This window comes from Antechinus flavipes, chromosome 6, assembly GCF_016432865.1.
Source record: "Antechinus flavipes isolate AdamAnt ecotype Samford, QLD, Australia chromosome 6, AdamAnt_v2, whole genome shotgun sequence".
Classification (NCBI taxonomy): domain Eukaryota; kingdom Metazoa; phylum Chordata; class Mammalia; order Dasyuromorphia; family Dasyuridae; genus Antechinus; species Antechinus flavipes.
Window position 1 is genome coordinate 71167363 of NC_067403.1, and position 21388 is coordinate 71188750.

A 21388-nucleotide genomic window follows, 5' to 3' on the forward strand; every position below is an offset into this window, starting at 1 on the left:
ATGTCTATAACAGGATAAGCACTTAAGAATGATATGTGTGCATACATAATATGCACGTATGTAATAGTATATCTATATTTTGTGCAGTCATTTATACTTGTGTATACACAAATATACTATATTATGTGAATATACAATACATGTATATATGTGTATATGTATATATATATGCACATACATAATATATATACATAGATGCACTGATTATTTTCATAAAGAAATCCCTAGTTTCAGCAAAAAATACAAATATCCCACACAAGAAATGGTTGTGTCTTTGTCCATTAGATTATGAGAAAGCCTCGAATGAAGATTTCCAAGGGCATATCCGATTTCTTGGAGCTGTGACATCTGACCATCACAGCCAAAGGGTGAAACTGCTGTTTCATACCACTTAGAGGTTCTTTTCAACGATCTCATTCATTTCAAATGCTATAAGGAGACATCAGTTCATATAGTAATTGTCTGGCTGACTATCTGAATATGATTGAGTTGTCCTTGTCAAAATGCATTTGTTAAAGAGGGCATGAAAGGAAGAACATGATGCTAGTGGGAATTTTCTGCTTCTCAAATGAGGCCCCATTGGTGTTCTGAAAACCGGCCTCATTGTTCAGAACTCTTAGTAGCATTATAAAGAACCTGCCATGGTTCCTCTTTGTGGTACAATAAAGAAAACCTGGTATTACACCCCCTGAATGTCTTGGGATTATACTGGAAGTCAACGCATCATAAGACAATGCAGTCCCTGGGTCGGAGTGCAGAGTTGCTTTTCCATCCCACACGTTGAAAGTAATCCCACATGGTTTTGTAAAAGTACCTTTTAGCAAAAAAAAGTCAAAAAGTCCTAAGGCTTCTAACCATCTCTCTTCAGCCTGTTTCACTAAAGGAGTAAGAGAAAACATTTAGAGTGAATGGCTTATTATTGCTATTATTATCAAAAGAAACTGAGAATGTTATCTCAAAATTGGGGGATTTATAATAGTGTTCCTTGACTTTAAAAATGACTTTTCGGGACACTTTTATGTTCCCTTTTAAAGTGCAGCCTTTTGCTTCCTTTCTTTGTGAATTATAGGCAATGGTTTTATTTCTTATTTCAAACATCAGTGAAATCTCAAACAACCTAGGACTAATCCACTTTAAGATCTGCTGCTTTATCTGCAGGATGGAGAGAAGGAATTTTTCAGACAAATGTTTCTAATTCTGTGCATGAAGTTGCCAGTAATAAAGTCCCAGTTTTCTTTTTCTATGTCTGCTTCTCGAATCTCTCCACTGGCTTTAATAAGGCTATACAACCTCTTTGAGAGGGGACTGTGTCCTGCCTGCTTTGCATTGCCCAAAACAAAAGCATGAAATAATATTCCATTACTAAAGACCACTTAGATATTGGGTTTTAATTTTGTGAGTGACAGTACATAGTTCTATCTGGACAAGAAGAAATCCCCTCTCTGCCCTTTCTTCTTTCTCCTATAACTGCATTACTCCATGAGTTCATTTACCCATTAAAAATGTCATTGCCAGCCAGACATGGTCTACCTATTTTGAGCATTCTGTGAACTGACTGCTCAGTCAAATACATTCATTCAGAATCAGTCTGCTTACAGACTGGAAACCCATTGAACCTTTCTTGGCCATTGTTGGGACAAGAGCAGACTTCAAAACAAGAGTTTCCTTATAAAATGGAATAAGCATTTGTAACACACATAGGCAAATTTTGACTAGGTTAAAACTGAAATAACTTGTTCTATCTCTATCTTCTGCAAAAGGATGGTCGAGCTACTGCCCTTGCTCCACTCGCAATCACCTTAATTCATAGTCATGGTCTCCTGAGACCAAAGCCCCTTTCTCTGGCCACCACTCCCAGTTTGTTTATACTCATTCATACCAGTCCAATCTCTCCCTATCTTACTCTTCCTTCAAGTCTATTTTTCTATGTGTATAAATTCTCTTCTCTTCCCTCTTCTCATAAAAAGTAAGCTTCTTGAGGCAGCTAGGTGGTGCAGTGGATAGAACACCAGCCTTGAAGTCAGGAGGACCTGAGTTCAAATGCAACCTCAGACACTTAATAGATACTAGCTGCGTGTCCCTGGGCAAGTCACTTAAACCCAATTGCCTCAACAACAACAACAAAAAAGTAAGTTTCTTGAGGTCAGGGACTAATTCATTTCTAACTTGACATTCTCAGTGCATAACACAATGTCTGCCATATAATGGACAATTAATTTCTTAATTTTTAATTCCCTTACTGAGTGAACTACTTTTAGACATTTTAAGAGTAACAACCCAAAAGTCCTTTGAAACTTGTGCTTATAAAAATCTTTTCCGGGAAACTCATTTAGGTGAAAATCAGAATGTTTTATTTTTCTTTCTTAATAAAAGGGAAAAGATTCAGATTGTCCCCTAAAAATTCCTTCATCTAGTTTTTTTTTCCCTTGTAGGTTTTTACATTTTAAGTAAAAAAAAAAAAAAAAAAAGAAGGACCTTCTGACCAATTAATCCAATCCCCCCACCACCCAGGTAAAAATTCAGAAACTGTCACAGCCAGTATACTCATTAACTTACTGAAAATCACACAGATGAGCCAAAATAATCTATTATCTTGTTGTAGGCACAGGAATAATACATTTTTTATTTACTCAATTTGCATATATTTATTGAATTTCAGTGTTTCAGCATTAAGTCTGGATATGATTTGCTTTTGCCAAATTGTCTCCTTCCTCTTACTACTACTATCAGCTCCCAAGGTCCCTACTTTTGAGAATATCTTATCCATCAGTAGAATTTATAAAAAGACTCTCATGTAACCAAGTGACCATGTGTGATTACTGCCAGATTATATCATATATGCTGACATAGGCTACAAAATAGAGAAGCTGGTGGCTGAACAAGTTCAGTGCAGGGGATTTAATGGTTTGAGACCATTAAGCAATAGCTTTTTTGCATGCCTCCTAACAGTGGTATCCAGCTTGACTGCCATATGGCTTTAGAGTATAGATGTTATATAGTCCAAACAAAGAAAAATGAGTCTCTACTACTCAATGGAGTGGACTCAGAATAATTATGACTAACTTTAATATTCTATACTATAATATAATGTAATATAATAATTATGAATAACTAGAAAACTATAACTTCAGCTCAAGTTTCTACTTATTATGTGCCTTAATTAATCTTTAATTACATACTTAAAGCTTTTCTAATATTATTTCAGGAAAATCATTCTGTATCATCCTTGACCCTTCTTGACTCCTTCGATAGTTTGGTAATGCCTTTGACCCTCTTCCCAGGATAGTGGTTTTAGATGCATAAGATAAAATGCAGAGAATGGTGAAGGAAAACCAACTGTTTTGAAATGCAATTTTTAAAATATCTTATAACAAGTTCAGAGACCCTGGGTTAAGAATCCCTGTGATGTATAGAAACTCTTGATTCTCAGTTGCTTTTCACATTAAAGACGTGTCAGAAAATATTTTAACTGCGTACTCATGCAGGAACTACAATGAAAGTAAGGGCATTCCACAAGTGCAGAATGCATGTAGTGCCTTCGGAAATATTGAATTTCTTGCAGCATCTTAAATATTTCTTGAAAGAATCTGGCAGTAAAATTGTTTTGTGGTACCATACCACAAAATCCTATCAAGATCAAGCAACATAGATGAGCAGCAAACCCAGGGTCACATACCATGGCCAGCTCTCCAGGTATCCAGTGCAGTCACCCTGGCCTCCCCACCAGAGCAGAGTTTCACTTAAAATGGCTAAGATTCCTAGCAGTCAAAAGGAAATTGATGGATGGTATTGTCATCTCATAGGATACTACAAAGTGGCCTCATAGAAAATGTGAGAGTTATGGAATCCTGATCCTTCTTTTCACTGGTAAACTGATATCACAAGAAAAAACTTTGGTATGACCAAGATAGACCTGATAGAATCCCAAAGGGAGAGGTAGAAAATGGGTAAGAAGAGTACTTTGTGTACAGTATTTATCTGAGGTAAGAGGCAGAAAAGAAATAATGTGAATAAAAGGAAAATTTGTCACCAAATAAACTACTCAAGCTTCTGATAGTGACTCCACATTAAGTTGGAATTATAAACTTTATCCTAAGGAAAAAGAATTTCCCTTTATAGTCTAAGACTGAACTCTTACTCGCTGGAAATAATGACTGATCCTAATTTTCATGTAGTCTGACTGTTCTCACATTGTCTCTCTTCAGTCTGTTTTCCATAGAAAAACAACTGATATGGAAATATCTGATCTGAAACATCTCAGATTCTCTCCTATTTTTCCTATGTTTTATTATTTCTTGGCAAACTATAAAGTTATTCAGTTCATCTTACCCAGTTCTAATTCTCAAGGACTTATTTTCCTCCTTAAGGTGTTGTATCTCTTTTTCCTATTGGTTAACTTTCTTTTTCATAATTTTCTCAGATTACTTTTATTTTTTTCCTAATTTTCTCTCAACTTCTCTTATTTGATTTTTAAATTTCTTTTTAAGTTCTTCTAAGAACTCTTTTTTGGACTTGTGAACACTTGATATTATACTTTGGGGTAGAAGTGACTTTTTAAAAATTCCCCTATCTTTCTCTGAATATAAACCTATATCTTCTTTTACACCAAAGTAGCTATCTATGGTCAGTTTTTCCACCCTAATGATAGTATTCATCTTTAGAGTGGGGCAGATAGACACAGAAGGGAAAAAAGGGTAGGTGGGAAAAAATTACATGATAACTTTATTTTTTATTTAAGAGAAATAGTAAATTGTAAATAATTGATTTGCAGTTATACATACAATCATGTTTTTTAATATTCTATCCTATTAAAATGCTTGTTATGTTCCATAAATTAACATTTAAATATTTTTTAAAATGAAAGAACGGCTGGATTCAGTGGTATCTAGCCCAGCCTCAATATTGTTTTAGAACAAAGAGCAGATAAAGAAGAATGAGTCTATACCACTCAATGAGGTAGAGTCATAATTATTCTTCAACTCAAGTTGTTTTTATACTTGATCTATAAATTAATTTTAATTGCGTACTTAAAGCTTTTCTATTGTCATTGCAGGAAAATCATTCTGTATCATTCTTAATCTTTTACATACTATAGAGAAGACACAAAATTATGCCTTTCACAGAAATGTGAATATTAAAGGAATGATGATATGGAATGGCCAATTTCATCTAAATCTATAGAGGTAGACAATATGGTTTAGTGTAAATAGAGCTGGGCTTGAAGTCAAGAAGTTCCTCTTGTTGCTCAGTCATTTCAGTTGTGTCTGATTCTTTGTGACCACATTTGGGTTTTTCTTGGTAGGGATACTGGAGGAATTTATGATTTCCTTCTCTAGCTCATTTTACAGATAAGGGAACTGAGGCAAAGAAAGTTAAGGCAAAACTTCTAATCCAATCCCTTCATTTTATGGATGAGGAGAAGTACCCTTAGGGATTTGTCCAAAGTCACAGCTAGTTAATGACAAGAGTTTAGAACTGAACCTTGATCTTTTGACTCAAAGCCAGTACTCTTTCCCTTATACTATCTTACATTTGCCCAAAGATCCCAAAATACAAATGAAACAAAGCCCCATTTGTTTATTATTTATCACTTTTTATGATTTCTTTTGTTTTTTTAAATCACCCACTATCCTTCCCTTCCCCATCTCCTCAATCTTCCAGAAAACCATTCAATATAACAAACTGATTATTTTTATTTTTTGTCATCTTTACCAATTTTCAGGATGTGAGATGAAACCTCAAGGTATTTTGATTTGTTTCTCTTATTTTTAGTATTTTGACGTATTCTTTCAAAGGGTTCTTAATACTTTGCAAATCTTTTGAAAATGTTCTCATCCTAAAGCACTTATCTATTGGGAAAATGGCTTTTGATCACCTATATGTATAATATGGGCATGCATATACACATTTACATAAGTGTTATTTTTTCTAATTGGATACCAAACTGTTACTAGAGAAAGTTAATACATGTTTTCCTGTTTAATCATTTCTCTTCTTATGCTAGATGCATTAATTTTACTTGTGTAGAATTCTTTCAGTTTCACATAATAAAAATTATTTATTTTATTTTTTATAATTGCCTCCATCCTATTCATGGCTGTGAGAGGTATATGACCTGTTTCTAATCTATTTTTTTTAAAGTGTTATATATCCATTTAGAATATATTGTGGAAATGGTGTAAGGTGTTGGTCTAAGCCTTATTTTGATAAATGGCTTTCCAGTTTTCCCAGAAGTTTTTAATCAAATAGGGATTTCTTTCCTGAGTAATTTATGTCCCCCATTTTATCAAATACAGTTTTTGAATTCCATTGTATCTAATTCTCCTTCATCTAGTATCTTCCATTGATCTACCTCCATATATTTTAACCAATACCAGATGGTTTTGATGACTGCTATCTTAATGTAGTTTGAGTCTGGGAAAGCCCCATCTTTTCACCAAGCTTGAGGCCTATTTAATTAATATTTACATTGAGACTACTCTACCTCCATAGATTTTTCATTTGGTCTAGCTCTATTTTTCCTTCTTTGTTTAAGCTTATTTTAAATGTCTTGCTATTACTGTTAGAGAAATTTCACATATCCCAAAAGAGAACAATGAAAAATAAGTAGAAAGGTGAGTTTCTACTTTTCAATCATTACTAAAAATAATTTTCAGTAAGTCTATAAAAATGTCTTTTTAAAAATAACTATGCTGGGAAATGACTTTAGGGAGAGAATAGAAAGAAATGTTGGAATTCAGAACCTGAGGACCTATGTTCAAATCCAGGCTCTGTTATTTACTGCCCATTATTTCAGATAAATGATATCTCAGGGATTTCATATTCTAATTTTTATTAAAGAGGCTAGGCATAATGATTTTGAAGACCTTTTCTAGCTCTAAACCTATGATCTGCATGACAGTACACTTGATGGTTTAATGAAAGTCTTTATAAAGAAACTAGAGATTTTTTTTACCAAAAAAGAATGAGAGAGCTAAGATTTCTGTGTTAGCATACATTTGGTCACACACTTTGCCTGTTTGTCAATTATATTACCATGTTTCCATTCTTTCTCTTTGTAGCTGTGGTGAAAATTAGAAGACTCACTTCCCTTATTTAAAAAAAATTACAAATGTTATGATTCTCTAAAATGCAGTCCTAGGCAAGTTTTCTCAAAAAAGAGATTTGAATTGTTGAAAATGAGAGGGAGAAGAGAGACAGAGGGAGAGACAGACAGACACAGAGAGACAAAGAGAGAGAGAATGAGAATAACAGTCTTGCACAATTTCTACTGAAAGCCTTGTCTGTTTTTCATATTCAGTGCAATTAAGAAATACATGTTCCTGGCTTAAATAAGTGTGGGGGTTATGGAGATACCAAATAAACTATTAGACCTCAGACTTTAAGCCTAAAAACATGTCTGTCTAGAAAAGTGCCTATTGATTTCAAATACTAGAAATAAAGATTTGATATCTCTTGCTTAAATATTAAAGGGAAATTTTCAATACACTACACCAATCCAGTCTTATGATTGAATGTTAAAACGTAATTAGTATAACATACCTTGTTGTATGTACTCGGTCATATATGTGTTCAACCAAGTCAGCAAACATCTATTAATCATTTATGTGCCTGACAATGTATGGAGTGCTGGGAATACAAACAGAAGCAAAAAGGTAATTCCATTCTAAGGTGAAAAGAGAACACATAAAAGGAAGCTGAAAATATGAAACGCAGGAGAAAGGGGGAAGCAGCAAGAAGTTCAGAGAGTCATGAGCAGAGGTCAAAAAGGAATAGTGTGGGTTGGAGCGATTTCTTGATATGGTAACTCCAGGAGAAACTCTGACCAGTAAAAAAAAGGGGTCTCAAAGGAGAAATAAACTTCCAATCTAAGAAGGCTACTTGCCAGACCATGGTAAGGAAAGAAGTCCAGAAAGAAAGGAGTTGATCCCAGAGAAGAAGGAATATCAGTTCTCCCTTCTGGAGTATTGTCAAGAAGCATATCTTTTTTTATCTTTTTGTTCCCAGTTTTTCCAGATTGTAGGTCCTTAGCATTTATTGAATTAAATTGAATTGACTTGAATTATACCTATTGGATTGAATTGTATTTTATGAAAGACAACGGTGTCTGAACATATAGAATTCTATGCTTTGCCATTTTGAAGTTAGAATTTCATTAATGTTCTCATTTCAATTGTCATTTTTGACAATTTTCTCAGAGGCTCAGGTAATAATATGTAGGCTGGTGGAAAGAATCGGAAAATGTATCTTTAATTTACTTGGGAGAAGGAAGGAGACAGTAACACAGAAAGATATGGTCAGGACAACCATGAATTCACCTGGAAAATGTAGGGAAGGAGGAAAGAAGCCATCATGTTGCAGTTTTCCACTTTAGTTAATTGTTCTTGCTAATTAGATGTTAAACTCAGTTATTTGTATGCTACTAAATGACCAAAAGTATAAATAACACTCCTTTACATGTCTGCACCCTAGGAGAAAATTCCATACTGCCCTTCCCTACTTATAACCATGAATCCAAAGCAAAGGGGGAAAAAAGGAAGGTACTGTTAGATTTGCCCAAATCAAATGAATATAAACTGCTTGCATTTTTGTTTTTCTTCCCGGGTTATTTATACCTTCTGAATCCGATCCTCTCTGTGCAACAAAAAAAAACTGTTTGGTTCTGCACACATATATTGTATCTAGGATATACTGTAACCTATTTAACATGTAAAGGACTGCTTGCCATCTGGGGGAAGGGGTGGAGGGAGGGAGGGGGAAAATCGGAACAGAAGTGAGTGCAAGGGATAATGCTGTAAAAAATTACCCTGGCATGGGTTCTGTCAATAAAAAGTTATTTAAAAAAAAAGGAAAAGGATCTATATGTTCAAAACAAAAACAAAATAAAATTAGATTTGCCCAAATCAATCACTTGAATTTTAAAATGTAAATTAATAAAATAGATTTTTTTTAAAAATACTTTCAATTCATAATTATACTTAGTTTCCAAAGACTATAAGATAGAGATTATTGCTGAAGGTAGTTTTGCATACAAAGTTTCTTATATCAGTGAAATCACAGATCCAAACAGCAATAATAAAAAGTTAATATCAAGGTTCTAGATCAAATGCAGGGGGATGTCTATATTACTAATAGATACTTCTGAATTAAATAAAATAATATTTTATGATTCAAAATATACTAATAATATTTAAAAATTACATAGAGCTTGTATAATAGGTAGAGAAAGTCATAAATTTAAATCATAAATTAAAAAAAAAGTTTTGCCAAGCATTTAAGCCAGAATTTCAATTGAACAGTAAAATGATCCCTTCCACAATAATCTGCTATTTTAATTTTAATATATTAGTAGATACATGTTCTCATCATTGGAGATCATTTTTTCAGTGGTACAGATGACAGCTCATCCATGCTTCCTTAACCTATGTGATTCTCCCCCAGATCTTCCCATAAATTTTTCATAAGTCTATCCAGTTTGCTAGAGGACTTTCCCCATGTCATTGATTCTTAATCTGGTATTCACAAGATGCAAGGATGCAAGGATGGAGGAAAAAATAAAATCTTTACTTTCATTAACCCCAACAGAAAATTAGCATTCCCTTCCATTTTGAACATTGGCAATAAATTATAGTAACATTAGCAGTAGATGTGACTTTGTCACCAATAGAAATCAGATATTTTTTAATCATAACATTACAGTCGTCAAAGAGATCTCAAAACATCATTTAAATTCATCACTGCTTCAAAATTACTGTACTTATCAGACTCGATATAAACTAGACATGCTACAAAGTTTAAAAACATTTTCATAACTCTTCTACAATAATTGGTTTCCTTTGAAATACTCGATTTTTTGCTTCCTGCTTTAAGAGGGGGTCCACAGGCTTTTCCATACTTCTAAAAGGGCCCATGACCCAGAAAAGGTTAAGAATCCCCCTATCTAGATAAATTAATGTGTCTAGATTATCTAAAAATTCTGTTATTATTAGTACCCTCTGTGTCTTTTTCTACCACTCTGCTATTATCACTTCAGAAATGGAAAGAGGCCACCCAGGACTGAGGGCCATTCTGCATTTTTCTGTTTTATGGGTTGTCATAGCCAAAGAATTGATCACCTGCTGGTGAGCCCACCCATGCTGAGCCTGGTTCTCAGGCAGCAGTTAAAAACCCTTCCAGCTTAGTAGGACCTTCCAGGACTACTACTCCACAGGCATAGCCATAATGAGGCAACCAAGCAGGACCTAGAGAGGTTACGCTTCCATAAACAAAAATTTATGAGTGCAAAAAGCAGGGTGATACAATGGAAAGAACATCAGATTCGGAATAAAAGAACCTGCCTTCAAAACCCAGCTGTTATAATGTACTACTTGAGCATCTTCCCTTCTCTGGACTTCAGTTTGCCCACGAGGGCTTTCTTTAAAGTCTTTAAAATTTATACTCCTGTGATTTTATGTACATGGTATCACCAAATCTGGGACATTAAATAACAGGCAAAATCAGAAGAAAAAAAAAGCTATTCACTTATCTGTAGGAATCTAAATAATTGAGTGATGGATGTAGATGAAACATCAAGGAAGATTAGGAAACTGGCAAAGAGACAAAGGAAGTTATCCAGCTTGACAGAAAAATGTTCTGTGGGATTGCTTCTTTCTCTCTGAGTCATCTTCATCTTTCCTACCACAATTGCAAGTTAATGCTACAGCCCTCAGACTCCATTCATTTGATTTCATCAGTGGATCTCCCCACCACATCCCACATCTGATAAGTGTTTTATATCCCTTAAGCTTCACTCAATTGGGCATAGGCCAGAGGAAAGTTATTTGGACCACAGGCTAAATGGATTGTTCATCTTGTATCACAAGTAATTGCACTGCACCTTTGGCCACGATCCCTGGATTCCGGCATTTAAGAAAATACAGAGAGGAAGAGCTGGCTATGCATGTGATTTACTGATTACCACCACAGAAATCCCACTTGGTCCAACCCAGCAAGCTAACATTTATGAGGTGCTTTAGGGACTTCCAGCTCCTCGGTGAGGTGAGGGGATGTCCATGCCAGACATGTGAAGACTTCTAGAATGGGTGGATGAGAGCAATTTGTTCCAATAATCATGAAGGTGTTGTGGCACATATAGAACTAGATGTCAGAGTTATCCACCCCATCCAGGATCAGTCATCCTGATTTTTGTCCTCCCAATGGCCTTTGATGATTCTGGAAGAAAAAGAGAGGAAGATGCAACTCTGCTTCACCTAAATATTAAATAAATCCTTTCTATGCAGAAGTCAAGACATCAAGTCATGATGTCAATGGTCCTCTTCAGAAAGGGCTCAAACAACAATACTTTAAGGTTCATGAAACACCTTCTGTATATTATTTTATTTGATCCTCACAACAATTAGGGTCATTGTTGACCCTAATATTGTATTGTCATAATTGTCATATTATTGTCATATTAACCCTAATATTATCTTCATTTTACAGAGGAAGGAACTGAGAGCAGTTAAGCGACTTATTCAGAGTAAAGCAGTTACTAAGTATCTGAGATAGGTAATATCTTACTTTGAACCTTCTGAATTTGGGTCCACCATTCCATCCATTGTGTGACCTAGCTTTCTAAGGAAGAAGGTGACCCTGGGATTTTGAAAATTATGCAAGCTTTAGTTGGTGCTTCCAAGCCAGAAAGGCTTCCATTATTGTTCTGGTGATAGACTATCCATACTCTCTGAGCTATACTGGAATCTCTTTAAGCAATGGGAGACTTTCTTATCTTCCAGATTGACTATGAAATTTTGAATGTTTTTCTACTCCTCTAAAATGGCGATCAATTGTCTTCGGTCATAAATGAATTTGGAACCTGCCCCAGGTCTGATTGGAGCAATCACCTAAGTATTATACAAACATAATGATTTGTATGTAGGCAGCTAAGGCACAGAAGATTAAAAAATAATGAGCTCAGTCAGGAAGACCTGAGTTCAATTCCTTGAGCTCAGACACTAATTAGATAAATGAGTCTAGATAAATTACTTAATCTCCCTCAGCCTCAGTTTCCTCATCTAAAATGATATATTAGCCACTACCTCTCAAAGTTATTGTAAAAATCAAAGGAGATATTTGGCAAACTTAAAAACTATGTAAATGTTAGCTCTATGTGCATGCATGTAGTTAACAGATTCTTCTCCCTCAATGAGATGTACCAAGGCAGATTGTCTTTGTAGAACATGTTTATATATTTTTCATCTGTGGAAAGGACTACATGACTATCTCTTCTGTGTTTTCCCAGAAGTCAACCAATGTAAAATGCTTTGCAAAATCCTATTGTTTTCTAGAAATACTAGCTGTTCTCATTATTTGGTAATATTGTTAATATTATTGTTTTTATTATTATTTCAGTTCTAGACCTATCCACCCTTGGCTAGAATAATTCTTTTAGTCACAGACATAAAGTCAATCACTGGTTCTGAACTCAAAAGTTTTTGCTTGCTAGGATCTGCCAGAGCAAATATTTCATGGCCTTGATGAAATATGTCTAACAGGCAGTGCTGCATGGGAGGTAGAGTGCCCAGACTTGGAATTATTAGGAAGACCTGAATTATAGCTCACCTTTCTCTCCTGATTAGTTTTGTGACCCTATCCAAGTCAATTAACCTCAGTATGCCTCTGGTAACTCCCTAAGACTTATCTCCTAATTCTTCAGGACTTCCTTGAGTCTGCTTATTAACTAAATTCGCCTAGTCTCCTCTAGATCTATCATCTCAGTACCAAGTGTAATCCTTCCAACAATAAAAGTCTCATTCTTCCCTGCCTCTGCTTTCCAATTTTTATCTGGGTCTTTCCATAAGTTCCCCACAGGGGACCCACCCAATATCCTGTAAGACTCCCTCAAATTCTCTTCATTTTAGGAAGAATGTTACTAGCTAAATTCCCCAAACTGGAAATCACAAATCCTTCAGGGATTCCCATTTGCAAGGTTAAATATATAAACGTGGGTATTCATGGACTGATGAAAAGTCTTTTTGAATTTAAAAAAAAAAAGGTGACTCAGAAGATTTTACATTCCCAATTACTCTATGACAAATATAAGAGAACCATACTTAAACATATCAATTAATTAACAAGCATTTATGAAGTGCCTACTGAAAGAAATAATTAATTCTCTCTTATATTTAATGACTAATTATTGTATTGGGACCAAGATTTTTCTCCTTTTCTACTTCCTCATCCAGAAATCAACTAGCGTGGGAAATTTTTCTCAAAGATTTACCCAGGCCAAGATCTAATTAGGCATTAAACAAAATGCTAAATTTGGGCTAATGAGAGGAGGCCTGCTCATTGTGTTTACACTGACAGGTCTGGGTAAATGTTGATATGGATATGGTAATATGGTGATATGGAAATTGATGTCTCTTTGACCAGATCATGTGACCCAGATCATGAACCCCAAGACTCTCATTGTAATATAAGTCACCTTCTCACTGTAATATTCATTCATTAATTGTTAACCAATCAGAGCTGATTGCCACCCTCAGAAACACCTACTTTTCCAAGGATTTATAAACTATGAGCCTACCTTCAGGGGATTTAGTCCAAGAGAAACAGCCAAATGACCATCCTTTTATTTATAAACCTGAGGACATTATTAATAAATATGATTAAATTACTCAGGAACTACATTTCTTGAACTTTTTAGATCTCACACTACTGTGTCAGGTATGTTTTATGCTATGTATACAAACGCATCCTTCAACTTGAAGCTTAAACCTTTCGCAATCTGTCTCTAGCTCCATCTTTCCAGACCATTCAAATGTTGTTTGAACAATGCCCTAAATTGCCCTTATGTTCTACTGTAGGGATGCTACAAATTCATATACAAACTAAATACAAATTGATGAAGGGAGTGGCTAGTAAAAAGTTGGAGGATCCAGAAAGGGGTTCTAAGAAATGTAAATCAAGATGGAGAGCATTTCAGGATTAGGAGATGAGCCATGCAAAAGCACAGAAATGGAAGGTAATTGTAGAGGACCAAAAAGTGGTCCAGTTTGGCTGGAATTTAGGGTATATAAAGAACAATGTTTGACTGGTCTGGAAAGATGGGCTAGAGATAGAATGAGAAGTGGTTAAATAACCAATTGTACTTTATTCTAGAAACAAGATGGAGCTGCTATGACTTCTGGAGCAGGGGAAAGCCTGTGCTTTAGGAATATCACTTTGTCAGATGAAAGGACAATGGTTTGGAAAGTGGAGAGACAGAAGACAGACTACTTAAGTGGTTATTTTAATAACTCAGGAAAGAAGTGAGAAAGGCCTGATTGAGGGTGATTGTGTCAATGTAGACAAAGGGACAGATATTCAAGATGTGGTGGAGGTAGACTCTATAAGACTTAACAATTATTTGGCTTGGGGGAGTGAGTGAAAGTGAATTTATAATAACCCTTGGATGTGAATTTGAAGCACTAGAAGGAGATACCCTCAGCAAAAATAGTTAGGAATTGTACATTTGTTGAGAGAGGCTGTTAAATATTACAATGGAAAGAGTGCTGGGCTAGGAAGCAAGAGAATTCATCTTCCTCACTTCAAATCCAGCATCAGTTAACCTTGTTTACCTCAGTTTCCTCATCTATAAAATGAACTGGAGAAGGAAATGGCAAACTATTTTAATATCTTTGCCAAGAAAATTCCAATCAGGCTTGCAAAGAATCGGTTATGACTGAAAAACAAAAGTTTGTTAGAAAAATAATGAGAGAAGTTTTTAGCTATGCTTAGTTTGAGATATCTATGGGACACTCAGGTAGAGATGTCAAATGAATGGTTGGAGATCTGGCACTAGAGCTCTCTGGTTTGAAATGAGAGCCGAAAATGTAGATTTGGAACTAATCTACATAAAAATGAGAATTGAATCCAGAGAAACTGATGAGATTCTGAAGAAGAAAGGAAGTCCGGCGCCCAGGATAGACCCCTGAAGTACTTCTAGGATGGATCATGAACCTGTAAAGAAGACTGAGAAGGCAGAAAGAGAAAACCAGAGGAGTAATGTCAGATATTCAGGGAGAAGAATCTCCACAAAGTTGGACTGGTACCATGTCAAGGAAGATCTCAAAATATATTACAGGGACATGAGTCCCTTGAGATTAATCAGCAGACAGAAAAATATCTCAAATATCGAGCCACATGAGTAGTACTTTCTATTGGCCAAACCACACTTTCTAGTCCACTTCACATAATGGGCACTTGATGCTTTTTCCTTCCCCAAAAAAAGTTGCCTCTCTGAGGAAACACAAAGAAAATGTTTAAGAAGGAGTTGAGAATGAAAATGTAATTAATGCTAGGGAATTCCTTAGGAGCTTTTCAGTTAGAACATTATAAAGACATATAATATCCTACCGAAATATATAGTATTTAATAAATAATTGATAACAAATAAATATCTAAATATATCTAAATATAAAACATTAAATAGGATCTGTGAGAACATCAGATGTTTTCCTTGAAAAACATACTAGAAATAGAAGACTTTTGAGATGTGGTGGACATTGGGGGAAGGGAAGAGTCCCATGGTCTTAAGAAATTTTGCAAATAATATAATCCTCTGAGCCAGTATAGAAATAGCCCAGAGGCATCGTTTACATTCCATATTATTCTGAAGTGCTATTATCGCTGCTGTTAATATTGCCACAGGAACATAAAAAAGTAACATGTCTTAAGGGAGCTGAGTCGGCTTGGTTTAATTGGCTTGCTTATCTCTGCACGGCTCTATAATTTACCTCTTGTGGGAGTTTTGACCTATAATTATCACCTTGTGTGTTTTCTTTGTTATGGAACTCTGGGAGTCATAGCAACAGGGCTGGTCATCCTGGGGGTGGTCATTTGGGATAGTGATGAAAACTTCTTGTTTATATTAGTTAAACGAATGCAGCATTCTTCCGAGAGTGGGGGGCCAAGTTGCAGGGACTGATAGAAAGGGGGTGGGGAATCTGCTCATTTTGTTCCAAAGGTTAGGTAGCAGTCACTTGTAAGAAGTGATTCCCCCATTTGATGAGGATTCAGAGAGGATAACTACATTTTATTTCAGCAACAGTGAGGTCTTCTATAAAAAAAGTTTCTTCTTACTAAGTATCTTAGTTTCATCGATAAATATAGGCAATTGCTGAAAAATGCGAAAAAGCCTATAATTTTAGAAATAAAAATGTTTTTACCCACTTCTAATATTCTTCTGCCTCTGTCATTATTGTTAATCATAGTAATCACTAACAGTATATATCCGCTGAATGATTGTAACTAGTGTTGCTTATAATAGTTTTATATTTTAATTTTTATATTTTATTTTTAATATTTTATAATTGATTATTCTTTATATAATTAATCATTATAAGTAATAGTTATTTAATCATTTATATTACAATATTACAACCCATATAGATCAAGTACTGGGCTTGGCACTAGGAAGAACTGGTTCAGACTCCGTCTCTGAGGTTTACTGTGTCCCAACAAGTCATTTAACTTAACCTCTTAAGTGCCTAAGGCAGCTTCAGAGAACCAGTCTCCTAAGTCTTAAAAAATTACAATCTACTTTAGAGAAAGAAGTTCCCACACCTGGACTTCATCCCACTTGTGAAATCACAGATCTTGCTGTATTCAAGAATAGGTGACTAATATTATATCTATTATGACTAATATTGGGCTGCCTTTTAACATGAATTTAATAACACATTATTAACATTGAATCAAGTTGGTATTTCCGTTGCCTGTTTTATTCATTGCCTGGTCATAGTTAAAATAATCATGCAAATTTGCAGAGACCCCCCAGCTGGCTTAAACCATGACGAGACCAAAAGAAACTTTAAAGAATAACAAATAAAAATTGAAATGGCAAATTCATCCAACCATACAGGAATCATTTTGACTTTCCATTTCTAATTAAACTTTAAACATGATAGTGACTGGTGAAAATTTCACAGGGCACACTTAAAATATTTGTAGGTCTGAAGTTGCTTTTTTTCCTAATTTTCTCCAAATCTCACTTTGAATAAGTGAAATTGGCTGAACATTCTTGGCTACTAAATTTTAAAATTAAAATTAAATTAAAATTTAAAAAATTAAAATATTAATATGATAAAAATCTGCAGTTAGAATCATGAAAATTGATGATTCAGAATCCAAATCCTTAAAATATTTCATATCTTTCCCAAAACATTTTCATGTAGTTCAAAACAGATTTGTTTCTCCTTGCAGGTATGCATGTTTGTTTGTTTTTAAGGAAAAGCTATAAATCTTTATGAATGGGTCCCTGGAAACAAAGTTTTCTGTAGAGAGCAAAATTTTAAAAGGCATATTTTTTGAATTATAAGGTGACTTTCTTTCCAAGACTGTCTTTTTAAAGGAAATACAAATTTGGCTTTTATTTGTTTGTCTATTTGTCTTATGCAGACCTTTAATGCCTGAAGAATGCAGACCCATCATTCAGCCCATACAGCCCCTAACGTCGGAATGTTCTCGACTTTGTAGAAATGGCTACTGCACTCCTACGGGGCGATGCTGCTGTAGTCTAGGTTGGGAGGGTGACTTCTGCAGAATTGGTTAGTATTTCACCATAACTGCAAGGCTCTGGAATAGGAATGGGAAGCAGGGGGGAGAGGTGGGACTTGGGTGGGAAATAGGACTTTCACATACTCAATAATTCCACTCTAGTCATTTTTTTCTAGAAACTTCAAAACTTTAAATGGCATTTGCCAATTTGCAAAAGCATCAAAGGAGACTCTTTTTCAAAGCTTAAAAAGGAAACTTTTCCCTTATTTTCATGGGCTGAAGTCTACATTTCTGTAAGCCAGCCTTATCTGTAATGGGAGGATTTACAGGGGATGGAATCTGACTAAGATGACTTTTCCATTACAAATTTTAAGATTTCATACACAAGCTAACTTCTGCTTCAAAAGGTAGGAAATCCAATATGTTGGGATAGCATCATGTGTGTAGTTGCCCATTTCCTGCTCATTTTTTTCCTTCCATTTAGAAAGGGAGCACAAGAAACTTATCCTTAAATTGTCCCTTCCATAAACCTGTGCTTCACTATAACAGAGTGAACCTTAGGCTGGGCTCTGCATAAAGAAGTTTTTAAAAATATGGGCTAACTTTATGGCATTAAATTGAAGAGAATTCAAAATATTATATTTTGTAACTTTATACATAAGAAAGAGTTATCTCTGGCTAGTCTTACCTTCCTTCTTCCATTTTTCTGATCAGACCAATTCGGTTTTAAATTATGTGCAAGAATAAATTAGCTAAAACTTAAAGATTTACCGAAATGTATGCATTTGTGTTACATTTGAAGGTATGTGTGACTTAGAAAAGAAAAGCAAACTACTAGGGGAATAGATGTCCAAATACTGAGGTTGAGTCTTGCCAACAAGAATAAAATTCCTAATTTAAATTGGATTTTACTTTCATTTCAGATAGGAAACTCATGAAATTTCCTGTTACTCAAATCCTTTTTGAATGTCTTTTTTATTTATTTTAAAGATACATTCTGCAACAGTCAGTATTAGTCTAATATTTAGAATTAGATAAAACTTTTATTTTAAAATGCATCATAAATTTAATTGATGCTAATAAAAATAAATAATCAAATAAATATATACACTAAAGAATAAAATCTTGCATAACATCTTAGCATATAATAAAGTAGAACCAAATGACTTAATGAGCAACATGAAAACAAAAAGTCTTATTCTATAATTTTTCCACATCTGTCTAAAATTTTGCAGCCTCTGGATATTTCTTCCTTCCTTATTTTCTTGCCTTCTGTATGCCCCACAAACTCTGGTACATAGTAAACAACAAAAGCTTGGTGACAAATCAATAAAGGTTATATAGTTAAGCTAATATTCAAAACAGCCTTAAACTGGCTACCATATTTCCCAAGGACCTACTATAATAATCAATTAATTTTAGGTGGCAGATAAGATCTATCGCCTCATTTCCTTTTTTCATCACTATTTAACATCATGCTAATAGTTGTAGCCCCCTTAAACTTGTTTTTTGGAAACAAGGAAATAAATCCTAAATTTTAAAAAATGGTTTGACTCATGTGAATTTCACATTTTTAGTTAATAATTTAGTGAAGTTCACTATTTTAGCCATTATCTACAAAGCATATGACTTTTATAGAAATAATGACTAATATTTAAAATTTTGATATGTTGAACCAATTTTTTAAAAAATTTGTTATATAAATAAAACTGCAGATTGGTATTCTTGTTCCAAGGAAGAAAATGTTTGTGCATATAGATATACCCTAATACATCTTTCCCGATTTGGGGGACTATATAATTTCCTTCCTAGACGTCAGGCAGCCATTCTGAAAACTTAGTTAAAACATTTAGAAAAGCAAGAATAGCCTTTCCTGCAGAGTTGGCGAGTCAATATTTAAAGAAAAGTACTATGGGGTTTAAATACTCCCACCAACCCCTTCGGGGGAAGATTATGACTCCCATCATGAGATTAGAAGGATAATAGTAGACATGGCTACCTAATCTCTCTTTCATTGATGTTGCTGTGAGTGGTAAAATATCTAAAGTTTAGACTACAGATTAGGGGAGGTGGCAGAAGTCAAGTCTTCCTTGATTAAGGTGTTAGAAGGTGCCATCACAGCCAACTTTTGACTGCCCAGCCCTATGAATATGAACAGAGACCTGGGGAAATAAAAATCTCTCTTCTTTGGGTTTTAAATTTTAATTTGAAAAATCAGCACACAGTTAGATAAGAAGTCCTTCAATATCCCAACAGGTACAAAGGAAGAATTTCTTTGTGTAGACCTAAACCCCCATTAGTAAAGGTAGTTGATTTACTAGGGGATTTTTTTTAGGGGGAGGGAGGAACCTCAGTAAATGTTGCTTATTCAGAAATAGCTTCATAGTTCTAAAATCATTTTAGATTGGCCGCTGGCCATGGTGACACTCATCATGTAATCCCAGCAACTGAGGAGTCTGAGACTAATGAATATTTTGAGCTAAGGATTTCTGAACTGCAGTAGCTTATGCCAGTTGGGTGTCCACAGTAAGTTGAGCATTAAAATTATGACACCCTGGGACCAGTTGACCACCAGGTTGCTTGAGAAGTGTGAACGGTAACAGCAGGTTATAAACTTCCCCTGCTGAACAGTGGAACCAGCCTCATGACTCAGCCCCCATAGAACCAGCCTGGACAAAATAAGGATACGCAAAAAAAAAAAAAAAAATTGATAACAATAACCAAAAAAGGAATATAATTTCAAATCACGAGATCCCATGTGTGTTTTTCAAACAACCGCCCAACAACAGTGAGTTTCTATTTCTTTATATCTACATTTGCAGAATTTGTTTTTCTTCCCTTTAACTTTTATTTATTTTTTTCTTCCTTTTATTTTCTAGCAAAATGTGAACCAGCCTGTCGCCACGGAGGAGTCTGCATTAGACCAAATAAGTGCCTATGTAAAAAAGGGTACCTGGGACCCCAATGTGAACAAGTGGATAGAAACATCCGCAGAGTTACCAGGGCAGGTATTCTTGATCAGATCATTGACATGACATCCTATTTGCTGGATCTAACAAGTTACATTGTATAGTTTCGGGGACTTTTTGGATTCTCCTTCCTGATGGGCATTTATTTTTAATCCTGTCATTTAAAAAAGAAAAAAAAAACAAAATGAAAAGACTGTTATCCTGCTACAAACTCCTGTGATTTCATTTCCTTTTTTATTAATTTAAAAATCACTTCTACAAACCTGCAGATACTGTGTGTGTATATATATGCCTGTGTGTGTAGATAGATAATATGTTATAATATATATGTATATATACACACACATGTATACACACACTCATTTATCCCCTATCCTCAACCCCACGAGTGTAGCTGCTTCTTGGTGGATTTTTTTAAAACTACATTTCTTTATATGGAGTAGTTTACACAACGAATCCACTGTATACTGAGAAAGGACATTTTTTATGTCACCAGAATAGACTCTTTGACATCCCAGCCATTTTGTGTCTGTAATAGCTAAGAAAAAATTTTAAGATGGAGTTTTGAAACATTACATTGTATAAACTGGTGGATTTAATCCTTTTTTAATGTAACATTTTTAAATAGAAGGACTATATGATGAGATAATGTTTCAGAACTCCTTGATGCATTTCTGAATGGGCAACTTGATATAGAATTGTAATCTTCACCTTCATCGATGTATTACATTACAGAATGTTATGCACTTATCTTTTTATTGGCATAAAAATTGGGTTACCCCCAGTTTAATCTCAAGATTGTTTTCCAGTGTTTTATAATTAAATTATATCAGCATATTTCAAAACCAATCATCCTAAAAGGTCTGTTTTTATTGTATATTTTATTTAACAATAGGCAC

At 34.7% G+C, this 21388-nt stretch overlaps 1 protein-coding gene across 3 annotated transcripts in view; it reads left to right on the top strand.

Annotated features, from left to right (window-relative positions):
- The window catches only part of HHIP (hedgehog interacting protein), a 137217-nt gene that overhangs the window by 109932 nt on the left and 5897 nt on the right, over positions 1 to 21388 (top strand). Inside the window, exons 12-13 of one of the 3 annotated variants that reach the window (XM_051963768.1) lie at positions 17422 to 17570; positions 20400 to 20528. In XM_051963768.1, coding sequence (XP_051819728.1) covers positions 17422 to 17570; positions 20400 to 20528 — 278 coding nt within the window. Of the gene's footprint in view, positions 1 to 17421; positions 17571 to 20399; positions 21350 to 21388 lie in introns of those variants that run through there. The other 2 variants (XM_051963769.1, XM_051963767.1) reach the window with 2 other exon arrangements.